The sequence below is a fragment of the Eretmochelys imbricata genome, chromosome 4 (assembly GCF_965152235.1).
Source record: "Eretmochelys imbricata isolate rEreImb1 chromosome 4, rEreImb1.hap1, whole genome shotgun sequence".
NCBI lineage: Eukaryota > Metazoa > Chordata > Testudines > Cheloniidae > Eretmochelys > Eretmochelys imbricata.
Window position 1 is genome coordinate 114,238,292 of NC_135575.1, and position 12,226 is coordinate 114,250,517.

The 12,226-nt window shown below is 40.9% G+C and overlaps 2 protein-coding genes across 4 annotated transcripts in view; one reads left to right on the forward strand and one right to left on the reverse strand.

Annotated features, from left to right (window-relative positions):
• Positions 1-4,867, forward strand: part of LCORL (ligand dependent nuclear receptor corepressor like) — a 176,565-nt gene extending 171,698 nt beyond the window's left edge. Inside the window, exon 7 of one of the 3 annotated variants that reach the window (XM_077815806.1) lies at positions 3,943-4,867. In XM_077815806.1, coding sequence (XP_077671932.1) covers positions 3,943-4,126 — 184 coding nt within the window. In that variant the 3' untranslated portion in view covers positions 4,127-4,867. The remainder of the gene's footprint in view (positions 1-3,942) is intronic. The other 2 variants (XM_077815803.1, XM_077815812.1) reach the window with 2 other exon arrangements.
• Positions 4,868-5,471: 604 nt separating this feature from the next.
• Positions 5,472-12,226, reverse strand: part of NCAPG (non-SMC condensin I complex subunit G) — a 40,636-nt gene continuing 33,881 nt past the window's right edge. Inside the window, 4 exon segments of the mRNA XM_077815814.1 lie at positions 5,472-5,837; positions 6,755-6,833; positions 8,301-8,393; positions 10,050-10,200. Coding sequence (XP_077671940.1) covers positions 5,711-5,837; positions 6,755-6,833; positions 8,301-8,393; positions 10,050-10,200 — 450 coding nt within the window. The 3' untranslated portion in view covers positions 5,472-5,710.

A 12,226-nucleotide genomic window follows, 5' to 3' on the forward strand; every position in this document is an offset into this window, starting at 1 on the left:
TTTTGCAACACTGGCTACAAAAGTGCCATTTGAATGCCTGTTTTCACTTTCAGGTGACATTGTAAATAAGCGGGCAACAATATCTCCCATAAACGTAAACAAACTTGTTTATCTTAGCAAGTGGCTGAACAAGAAGTAGGACTGAGTGGACTTGTAGGCTAAAGTGTTACATTGGTTTGTTTTTGAGTGCAGTTATGTAACAAAAAAAATTCTGCATTCGTAAGTTACACTTTCAGGATAAAGAGATTGCACTACATTACTTGTATGAGGTGAATTGAAAAATATTTTCCTTTATTTTACAGTGCAAATATTTGTAATAAATATAAACGAGCACTGTAACCTTTGTATTCTGTTTTGTAATAGAAATCAATATATTTAAAATGTAGAAGACAATCCAAAAATATTTAATACATTTCAAGTGGTATTCTATTGTTTAACAGTGTGATTAATCACATTTTTTTTAATCTCAGTTAATTTTTTGAGTTAATTGTGTGAGTTATTTGCAATTGATTGACAGCCCTACTACACACACACACTTGCTATTTCTGCTTTAAAATACTTGTTAGAAAGCAGTGATAGCTGCCATGAATGGGCCTAGATAAAGAAAATCACTTTCCTAGAGTTGTACTACATAGCAAGCTTCAGCCGATTCTTAGCTCCTTGTTTCTCCTAAGCCAGAAACCCGAACAAGATACAAAGCTTTAAAAAGTGACTAGGCGCCACTCTTTTAGTCAGACCTGCAGTGTTCATGGAAACATTGGTTTCCCCAGGAGTGTTTCTCTGGTGCAGGATGAAATAGCTAGACAGATGCACCCAGGTTCAAGTCCCTGCTTTCAATCAGGCAAAACACGAGCCTGAACGTGGGTCACCCACATTGCTGTTGGATGTCCTAATAACCAGGCTAGTCTGGGCTTGTGCTTGCTCACTATTTATATGATTTTTTTTTTCAAAAAATCTTTAAGATCTGTTTCAGAATCAAAATTTTTTACCTTAAAACTTCTTGCAAAAAGGAAATATTGTCTTCCTGCCACCTGTATGAAAAATGCTAGTTAGCATATGCTTGGCTAGTTCCCATATTAAGCTTTCATATCATTTCACTAATATTTATTCATTAAAAGCAGATTTTGTCTGTCATCAGTTTCATCCAAAAGCTTCCTAGGTGACCTAGAAATATAAAAATACAAACAATGCCTCCCCATTAGATAAATAAAACTGGCTCATCTGGACACTACTAGGCTATAATCAAATTGGATCACTTTCCAAGTGCCAGAACGCAAAAATACTTTTCAGGGTTTTTTTTTTTTTTTTTTTTTCATTTTTGTGAGATGCTCAGCTGACTCAGAATGGCTTTTCTTTAAAATTTGGCAGGTACAGTACATGGTCCTGCATGTGGGATGTGGGCTTTGCTTTCAACAAGGGAGGTGCCTGAGCTAGTGATTTAAGACCAGAATTCAGTCGTAAAAACTTCTGATTTTGACTGCACATCCCAGTCATTGTTTGGGCCTTCCTCTTTTTGCTTTCTAGCTGTAATGGGGTAGACTACTTCTAAGTCACAGCTGGGAATGTTCTGAAGATTACAATTCATTGAAACTGGAAAAGGCTTGGCAAGCTAAATATTGGTTGAAGAAATTGGTTTTTAAATTTTATAGCTTTTTGAAAAATCTGACTCAAGCACAGGCCACAGTCCTTATCTTTAGAGACATGCACCAGATTCTTCTGTACAGAATGTTCTCACTACTGTTTCTAGCTAGAGAATGGAATGTGTATGTCTACTTAATGCCACCCTTTCTTATATCACCTGTGTAAAGAGAACATACTTCTATTTAAAACCCATTTCCTACAGCAAAAACCTGCAACTTTTTTCTGGGGCACCTGCCCAGCACTCTAATTCAAAGAGGCAGACACATGCACGTTAACCTCCAAAAGCCATAGTTAAGGCCAGTGAAAAGATCTCCTGTCTGATTTTATATAATACTTCATATCCCTTTGACCTGGTGACCCAGTTGAAAATTGTTGATGCCCGCAGCCCAGTGGAGCTGGGGCTGAGGAGAGCAGCTCAGGGCTACGGAAGAGGGTTGGGGTGAGGGCTGCAAGGTGGGGCTGGGAATGAGGGGTTTGGGGTGCAGGAAGGGGCTTTGTGTTTGAGGGGGGGCTCAGGGCTGGGGATTGGGGCACTGCCTTACCTCTGGCGGCTCCCAGTCAGTGGTGCAGCGGCAGGCTTCTCACCTGTCTTGGCACCGTGGGCCGCGCTGCGCCCCGGACGCGTCCAGCAGCAGGTCCGGCTCCTAGGCAGAGGTGTGCAAGCAGCTCTGCATGGATCTTGCCTGCAGGTTCCAGGCCAATGGTTGTTCGGAGCCGCTGCTCAGGGCAGGAGCAGTGCATGGAGCCCCGTGGCTCCCACCCCCAGGAGCCGGACCTGCTGCTGGACGCTTCTGGAACAGCTAGGAACTAGCCTGCCTTGGGCAGCACCGCTGACGGGACTTTTAACAGCCCGGTCAACGATGCTGCCCAGAGCTGCCGCAACCCCGTGCTTTATGTTCCACAACCAATTCCTGCATCAAGCCCATGATTGAAGTAGAGCATGTTTTTTATATAGAGAGGATAGCTAAGAGTTCAGTTGATGGCAAAATCTCCACCTGCCTAGGTAAGTTTTGGTAATGTGGGTTAAACCTGCAGCTTATTTCCAGTCAATTGGTTTAGCTTCAGCATCTAGCTACTGGAGCACTGTGCCTTTTTCTACTAGACTACGCCAGTGAGCAATCAACATTAAAGAGCTACAGTAGTGTGAATTCATTGTCTTATTTATTTTTAATACATATTTTCTCACAGCAAAGTTATTTTATCAACTAGTTAGTTAACATAGTAAAAGCAGGCTGATTGGTTAATAATTAAAATCACAGTGTTTTAATAACATATGCTGCAAAGAGCTGCAAGAGACACTTGCAGCTCACAAGCCTCAGGCTGAGTATCACTCTTAACTATCTTTATTCAGGTAAATGGATTTGAGTTTTCCTGGATTCTCACTGTCAGGCTTTCCAGAAATTGAATCATTTTTGTAGTTCTCTTTTGAATCCTTTAAAAAACAATGTTGACAAATTGTACAGTGTGAACACCAGGACTGAGTACATTTGAAAAATCTCACTCTACAGTTGCTGGGGCACCTGGTTCCAATACTTGTTCCTTTGATAAAGAAAATGTGTTTAGAGAGCTTTGAAATTAGCTTGGAATTTTGTCCTACTTTCTAGAGACTGTTTCCTGTTACCTTTGAATGCACACTACCTTGCACGGATGAGGTTTTTGCGTTGAATAAATTGAAGGCTGCAGCCTGATTTCAGTGCTTTTTTTGGTATGGATAAAAAACAAAACCACCCAGCCACCCAGGGAAATAGTATATCCATCCTTAGTGTCTCTATTGTAAATACAACCTAGATTAAACACAGCAATAAGCAGACTACTTTTACACAGTAAACTTTGGGACAGGGACTGAGGCTACAGCTCGACTGCAGTTAACACTTCTCATGCTCACTCGAGAGAGGCTAACCTGGCAATACTGCAGAGCACAGAAAGTGCACCAACCAACTGTAGGAGCAGCTGATGAGTTGTGCTAATTTGAGCTGTAGCCTAAGAGCCCCAATGCACCAGCCAACTCCAATTTAAAGCACCACCACACTTGCATTAAGGATCTGTGTGGACAGGACTTGAGCTGGAGACAGTGCTTCAGTTACAATTTGAATTAACCTTACAGTGAGGAAAACCCTGAGTGTTCCTAGATGTTGTGCAGAGCCCCAGCTCTGCTCCACTCCCAGTTGGTACCTCTAGGTGGGCTTGAGGTAGCCAAAGAAAAGAAACGTGCCCTCTCCACCTCTCACCTGTGGTGATGTGCCTGGTTTGAATGAAAAATAAAACACTAAAGTTCTTTATCTCCTTTTCCCCCTCCCCCAGCCTGATACAAGTGAAAGCCTCTGAGAAGCAGAATGTATTTGACATGAACACAGCAACTCAACCGTTGAAGTCCGTAAAGAAGTGCCTTAATCAGCCCACTGAGTGGAATCTGAATTTTGCAACAGTATCTCTTGCCAGCTGTAAAGTTTTTAACCAAAATCTCAAAAGTGATGAGAACAAATAGATTGCAGCTATTCTTGCACTATTATTTTGTACATTGTTGTTTTTCTCCTGCTGAATCATAAGCATTTATTAAATTGATCTTGAACTGATCTCTTGTGATTTGGCTTTATATTAAAATCAGTAGCATTATTCATTTTGATGTACTCTTATGTTTTTTACATGAAGGTTTGCATTTGACCATTATGGAATTTTGCAGTACAAATCTCATATCAGATGTTTCCCTTTTAATAGTATTTCATGGGGGGAGGGGGAGGCCGGAAGGGGGCTTATGTTCTTTTAAGTTTAATTATATATTATCCCAGTTCTATTTTTGTGCACAAAAGTTAATATATTTTGTGACATGGGTCACTAACTGTAAAGATTTATGGCAATGATTCAGAAACAATTCTGTACCAGGTGGAGACTGACTACCTCGAAGCAAAGCAGTAAAAAGATGTGGCAAAGATGTATAAAATCTCATTCAGAAACGTTCAAAATTTACAGAACAATCAGATTGCACAGTATGTTTTCCTTTTCTAGGGGGTTGCGGGTGGGGTTTATTTTCACTTATCCTGAGAAAATGTGTCAATATTTAAAAACTGTAGTCTAAAAGAAAGGCCAGCCTTGCAGGAGAAATCTCTTGAAAGATAGTCATTCAACAAACTTGTATCTGCACTTTTTTTATTGATGTTTCTGATAAGTGGTCCATTTTGTTTTGTTTCTATGAATTTGCCTGTCACCAATTAAAATGGATGTAAACACATTTCCAGTTAATTGCTTTATTGCATTTTAGAATTAATTTCACACTTCCAACAGTCATGGAGTATACCTCTTAAGCAGATGTAAATGTTTCCATTTTCATTACCTAGTAGACAATTTTATCAAGCCTAAAACATAGCCTCAGCTAAGGTTATTTGACATGTCTAATAAAAAGTGTATTGATAGTAGTGTGCTGTTATATTAGGTACTTAAAAAAACCCTATACTGCACATTTCCCTTTTCTCGATGCACTTATTTTATGGACAGAGCAAAGATTCTTTCACTCAGTTCTCCATCCTTGATAATATAGAGTCAAGAGCCTGGAAGAAGTGTCCTTTGATGATTCAGTGGTTAAACTGGAAGCATAAAGCAACCAGGTCCCCCCCCACCTCACACTGCAATACAGACAAGCCAATAATGAGAATAAGTCCATTAAGATGTACCGCCTTCAAGAACCCACGCACCAGTAACTGTAAACACACACCAAAAACAACAGCTAGCTTGAAAATTCAAAAGGTAATTCTCGATGCTGCGAATAAGACTTAAATCTTCAGATGGAAAGTGCTGTGGTGTTAAGGTGCTTTATCAAGAAGACTAAAAGCCGCAAATCAGGTTTAAGACAGACTTCATACTTTTATTACACAAAGAGAAAATATGCATCTAACTAAGGAGTGATTGTCAAAATTAACCCTAATTTAAAATATTGTAAAGTTCCAGGGAACTTCATGTTTTTACAACTATAGAAAGTTTTAAAAAAACTAAATTGACAGTAAAACAAAGCTTATTTTTGTAAGTCTTGTGAAGAGCTGGCTTTCATGAAGGACACTTCTCTTGCTTGCTCTCATCTTCAATCATCTGCTTCTGCATTCAGAAGCTTTGAGAGATTCATCCGAGTTTTCTCAAGTGCTGCTGTTTTTGCTCGTCTTGAAGGTCTTGAACTTGGCAATGTAACTGGTTCTGGAACTTCATCACCACTAAACATAAAAGGTTTCAAAATGGCCACAAAAAAGTTGTAAGCAAATTTAAATGTAAATGCACTCACTGCCTTGAAACCACTGAATAATAAACTGCATTCTTTATTGTAGACCCTGCACTGGATATAGGTTGTAAGTTTATTTTTAAATAGCTGTGTATATATCAATTAGAGTAGTGACCACCACAAAGGCATAACCAAAGGTTAGTAGTTAAAGTGCGTGGAAAGCAGCAAGATAAGCTTTTAGGGGCTATCAACATAAAACAAATTGTCTAGACAAATTAAAGGGCCTGATCATATTGAAGTTAATGGGTCATGTGCCTGACCATAAGCAGATGTGGGTCCACAGTTAGTGTTAAGGTAACAGCACTGCGTAATGGGGTGAAGTGAATGGCATTCATTTTTTTTTTCCAAATGTTGATTTCTAAAGTTTATCAATTTACAAATTAAAAAACTGAATAATAGCAACAAGATAGTAGCAATTAGTATAGCAGAGGTAACTTTACAAACCCTTCCCTAAATAGCTGTTACACAAGAACAAAAAACTGGAAGATATACTGGAAAAGAATTAATGCAGGTTGAATTTCTTAGCTGTAAGTCTTAGCTATTAAAGAAATTGTTTTATTTCCTTGAAAGGAAAAAAATTACTTTTTCTTAACTAGTACTTCTGAAGGAGACTGAACATGTATGGACAGCTTTTAATTACTTATTTTTTATTACCCTTGTTGAGAAGTCTGGGATTAATTCTATAGTATATATAGTTAACATGTAGTTTATCTTCTGTGCTTGGAACATCTAATTTTAAAAAGAAGGATCATATGGATGAAAGGGTTTGAATTAAGTTTGCTTGCAAGGAAGAAGGAAGGAAGTTAGAGTGGCAGGAGGGACGTCATGCAGTCATTACACAAGACTGTTTACCTTTCACTGTCAGACGCTACCGTTTTACGATTTCTTCTCATGTTCACAGACCTAGCCTCTGTGTTGACTTTTCTCTGCCCTAAAACACAAATGAAAGTTACCCATCACCAGAACAATGACAATGTGCCTTTTGTTCAAACAATCTTCACATCTTAGAACTCTTAGAGACTTTTCATTTCTTCAATACTATTCTTCCTAAACAAATTTCCCTCACCACCCATGGGTAGTTCCTTACACCAGTGACTCTCAACCTTTCCAGACTACGTACCCCTTTCAGAGGGGTCTGCAAGACAAATCAGACTCAAGTTACACCTCACCTAAAAACTACTTGCTTAAAAAATCAGACATAAAAATACAACAGTGTTACAGCACACTATTGCTGAAAAGTTGCTTACTTTCTCATTTTTACTATATAAATCAAATCAACTGGAATATAAATACTGTACTTACATTTCAGTGTATAGTAAGAGCAGTATAAACAAATCACTGTATGAAATTTTAGTTTGTACTGATTTCACTAATGCATTTTATGTAGCCTGTTGTAAAACTAGGCAAATATCGAGATGAGTTGATGTACACCCTGGAAGACCTCTGCGTACCCCCAGGGTACGTGTACCCCTGGTTGAGAACCACAGACATAGAACACAGGACCCTGACTATAGAAGATTGATAAACCATGAAGAAACACACACATCACCCTCTTAAAATGCCTTATTTGTTTACATACAATACTTATTGGGCTCTATTAGTTAGACTATAATAAAAAGGAATTAGGAAGCCAGTTTCTCATTGGCAACTAAAAGGCAAAATGACTGAACAGTCCTTGCTATCTCATCTCCATGCCGAATATTTAGACTGGACAAGCGGGGCCCGTTAGTATCTTTGCAGGCAGTAATGTGATGTGACTTAGGGCCAGAGAATGGGGAGGTTGTGGCACTTTCCTTTTGGCTAGCTCTGTTGTTTCCGAAGTCAGAGCTCAGCTTTTGTGTCTTGCTTCAAATCACATACTTTCTCCTCTCCTTATACTGCTCTAATGTGCCATAAAATGTGTTAATACATCCCCTTACTTCTCACCTGTTGAATGAGGGATCTAAAACCAGTTAACATTTTCTTCTCCTCTATCCCAACTTTTTAAACACCTATAATCATTCAAAGATTTTAAGTCAGGTGTCCAAAGACAGAATTTACAATTCACCTCGCAGTAACGAACAGTGCAATGTGTATTTGACATGGACGTTATTTGCACACACAGAATATCAAGTAGAAACAGAAGTTTCGTTTCATAAACCACAGTTCCAACTTTTTACAGATAACTTGACACTGCTTTAGTCTGTGTAAAGTAACCACATAAGGGTGTTATAGTGACAAGAACTGTTTCATAAACTCTGTCAGTCAGAGATGTTTTATTTATTTTTTAAAAATGAAAGGCTTTAAAGAAAATTATGCTACAACAAAAACATTTTTGCTGCAATTCCTATAGGGCTTACTTTAAATTTAAAAAAAAATATTTGTAGCTGTTAATGTTAAGCTATAAGTCAGCTCATACCTCTATTAGCTTTGCTTCTTGTAGATTTCTGCTTTGGAGGTGCATTATCTTTATGTTCATTAACAGGACTTTGATCAGCTTCTTTATTCTTTTCTGTGTAACAGAACAGTGTATCAGGTCAATCGTAACAGATGTGATCTTTACATACCAATGCTGAAAATAAACTAAACACAACTCTGCTGTCATTTTTTAAAAATTCAGTCATTTTTAATTCAGAAAAAATAGGAACACACACTAGCAACCATTGCAAAGTGTGGTTTTCTTTACAGCAGTGATGCTCAAACTTTTCCAGTCATGTCCCTGCTTACCAGTAATGGAATCTGTCTACCTCCCCCCGCCCAACCCCTCCAATTACTGCACAGCCAAGGCATCCTCAGCAGCAGAGCTCGGATTCAAAGCGGAGCTGGGTTGGGGGGCATGGCACTCCCTTCCTGCCCTCCTGTGGGGGCTGGCCACAGTCCTGCACCCCCCTAAATATTCCTCTGCACCCCTAGGGGAGCACACCCCACAATTTCAGAACCACTGCTTTACAGGATGCAAGAGCTCTCGCAGCAAGAAAATATGTACTGAAATGCAGAATCTCCATTCCTCTTTGAGGGAACTTCACACTGGAAAGAAAACCAACTATGAGCCAACAGCAGGCAAAGGCTGTTATCCCACAGCTGGAGGAGAGAGGCGAGGGGGAAGAGGGAGGGCGCACAACCTAAACAAACGAATCACTACCAGCTCCCCCTACAATGAATATGCAAAGATGAAAACAGCTGAAATTGTTATACATATTTTGTAACTCATCTCTGAATTAAATTTATTTTAATCTATCAGCCCCACTGAGCTATGACTCCTGGAGCTTAGTACTCTGAAATGACGGAGTTCAGGCCCTGAAGTAAGCCACTAATAAAGAAGCAGAAAGGAAGAGCCAATTGAGTGGTCTTCAAGTCAGCTTAAGAAAGTTGCTTAGCTATTTAGATAGGAAACTGATCAAGACCAGTTCCTGGAAGGATTTCTAAACTCCTTGTCCGAAGGGGTGCTAACAGATCTGAGTTACTGATAGCACAGGAACTGCAAGTGGTCCCTTGCTGCCTAAATGGTACAGAGGATGGCTAGCTTCTTGCTGCACAACTATAAGTGCAAAGTCTAGCTCCAGATGCATAAGCTAACACTGAGAAGAGGCATCACGGCTAACATATCACTAAAATAAAAATTAGTCTGAAAAACATAAGAAATCTCTTTTTAGAAAGACTACAGATATGAAAAGTACTCAAGTCCAACAAGCAAGCAAAGGAAAGAAGAACTTGAAAACTAGTGAAAACTTTTCAACTCAGTAGGTTTCCAGGCTAGTTAGTAGACACTAGTATTCAAGAGATAAGTGACTATTCAAATCTGCTGAAGAAAGCCCATCTGGTTAGTGTAACATTTATTTGTGAAGAGACTGTGGAGAGAATCGATGATGGAGAAACGTGTGGCAATACTTAACACAAGAGGAATATGGAAAATGAAAGGGAAAAACAGTAGAGAAACTAGGAAAAAGCTAGGAAAAAAAATCAAAAGATAGATTAGTCCAACATCGCAATACTTTTTCAAAAGGGTAAGAATGTACAATTTACAACTTATATTTTTGTTACTTTAAAACTCTGCATAGTAAAGAGAAAACCTTTATGTTTCTATGTAAAAAATATATATACACTCCCCACCCCACCTGCATTCAGGGACTCATTTACTCTCCTGTTAGCCATACTTTCAGTACATTACCTTCCTCATTTGGATTAACATGCTCAGATGTTGTGGTGCCAGTTTCCTGTTCTACTTCTGAGCGGTCTTTGTCGAAATAATTTCCTTTGCTTAAATTCAAATTCATCTTGAATTTCTCAATCGCTCTTTGACACAACTTATCTTTGACCTTCTGTGGGTAGAAATGTTTCATATTAATATTGCTTAATTCTGCAACAGCTCAGTTTCTACATATCTTCTAATATAGGATTATCCACAAAATGCTGGTATTTCTATATCTGAGAATCAGGTACCCCTCACTATAGTAAATGCAACTAGTACCATATTTTGTATGGCGATAAAACACTCTCTAAGTTATGGATACTAACAGACAAGGCGAATTATTTAGGAAACAACAGGGTGGATCAGTTTAAAAACCAAGGTCATTATGTAGCAATTTAGATGAAGAATAAAAAGACTATTTAGGTCACCAGCATTAAATCTTTGTTCATTTTAGAATTAGTGGCCGAAATAAAAGGAAGGCTACTGATCAATCATCTGAATTCTTCGAGATGAGTCCCTGCCCATTCACACTATTGGAAGGTGTATCGGCAGTGCAGCAAGCTACTGCAACCTTTGAAAGCAATGCCTCGAGGCACCTGTGCTGTTCTGAACATTTCAGAGGAGACCATATAAAGGCCTGGACCATTTTGAATCCCGTCACAGCTCTGTGACCATACGAGAGCTCCAACCTAAAATCCCCAATTTATTTGGTAAAAACTACAATGTACAAGGTACTAAGAGTATAAATGTTTTCTGCTATTAAGACCCAGTAAAGGTTCCAGGTCTGCATATAACCTGTGTTGGAAGGAAATGAGGCAGTTGGGCACCCTAGCCCCTTTTATACCCTCACCTTTGGAACATTTAGAGCTTCAGGGGTAGGAAGAAGTGCAGGGACAACAATGGGCAGGGCTTCCAGAAGGTTCCATCAATTTGCTGTACTGTGGTATAAGAAGGGGGCCAACTCACCAACCAGTGTGTCAAATAAAGCTGCCAACAGCAATAGAATAGCAGTCCCTTTCTTCTAGGATGGGTTTATTTTTCAAAATCCAAACAGTCCAACTCAAAACAAAACAGGTAAACCAGGTCCTGATGCCTAGCCCTTCCTAAAGCCTCTTCCTCAAAAGGCTTCTGCCACAGCAGATATCTCCAGCCAGATCTTCCACCTAGCTGGTGTAGAGAGCCCCTCCCACACTGTTCCCTGATCATGGTCTTCTGGAAAAGACTTCCTGCTTGCTGGCCTTTTATCTAAGGACCAGGTGACCTACTGGCTATCACTTAAGCCTGACCTCAAACCCCCTACCTGGAAGGCACCTAGTTAGTAACAGGTGGGGCTAAGCTGGGGTGGGCAAACTACGGCCCAGAGGCCGCATCCGGCCCTTCAGACACTTTAATCTAGCACTTCAGCTCCCACCAGGGAGCGGGATCCGGGGCTTGGCCCGCTCCGGTGCTCCAGCCAGGAAGTGGGATTGAGGGCTTGCCCTGCTCCATGCAGCTTCTGGAAGCAGTGGCATGTCCCCGCTCCAGCTCCCACACGTAGGGGCAGCCAGGGGGCTCCACACATCGCCCCCGACCCAAGAGCCTCCCCCGCAGCTCCCATTGGCTGGGAATCACAGCCACTGGGAGCTGCAGAGATGGTGCCTGCGGACAGGGCAGCATGCAGAACCGCTTGGCCGTGCCGCCACGTAGGAGACGGACGGGGGACATGCCGCTGCTTCTGGGAGCTGCTTGAGGTAAGTGCCGCCCAGACCCTGCCCCCCACCCGCACCCCTGCCCTGATTCCCCTCCTGCCCTCCAAACGCCTCAGTCCCAGCCTGGAGCACCCTCAACCCCACCCCAGAGCCTGCACCCCCAGCTGGAGCCCTCACACACCCCAACTCCCTACCCCAGCCTAGAACCCCTTCCCACACCCTGAATTCATTTCTGGCCCCACCTCAGAGCCTGCACCCCAAGCTGGAGCCCTCACCCCCTCATGCACCCCAGTTTTGTGAGCATTCATGGCCCCCCATACAACTTCCATAGCCAGATGTGACCCTCAGGCCAAAAAGTTTGCTCACCCCTGGGCTAAGCCCACATCCCTTAAAAGGGCCATCCCACCCCATTAGACACAGGTAATAGTGTAATACCACAATAGTCCAAACACCACTCGAAGGCAAATT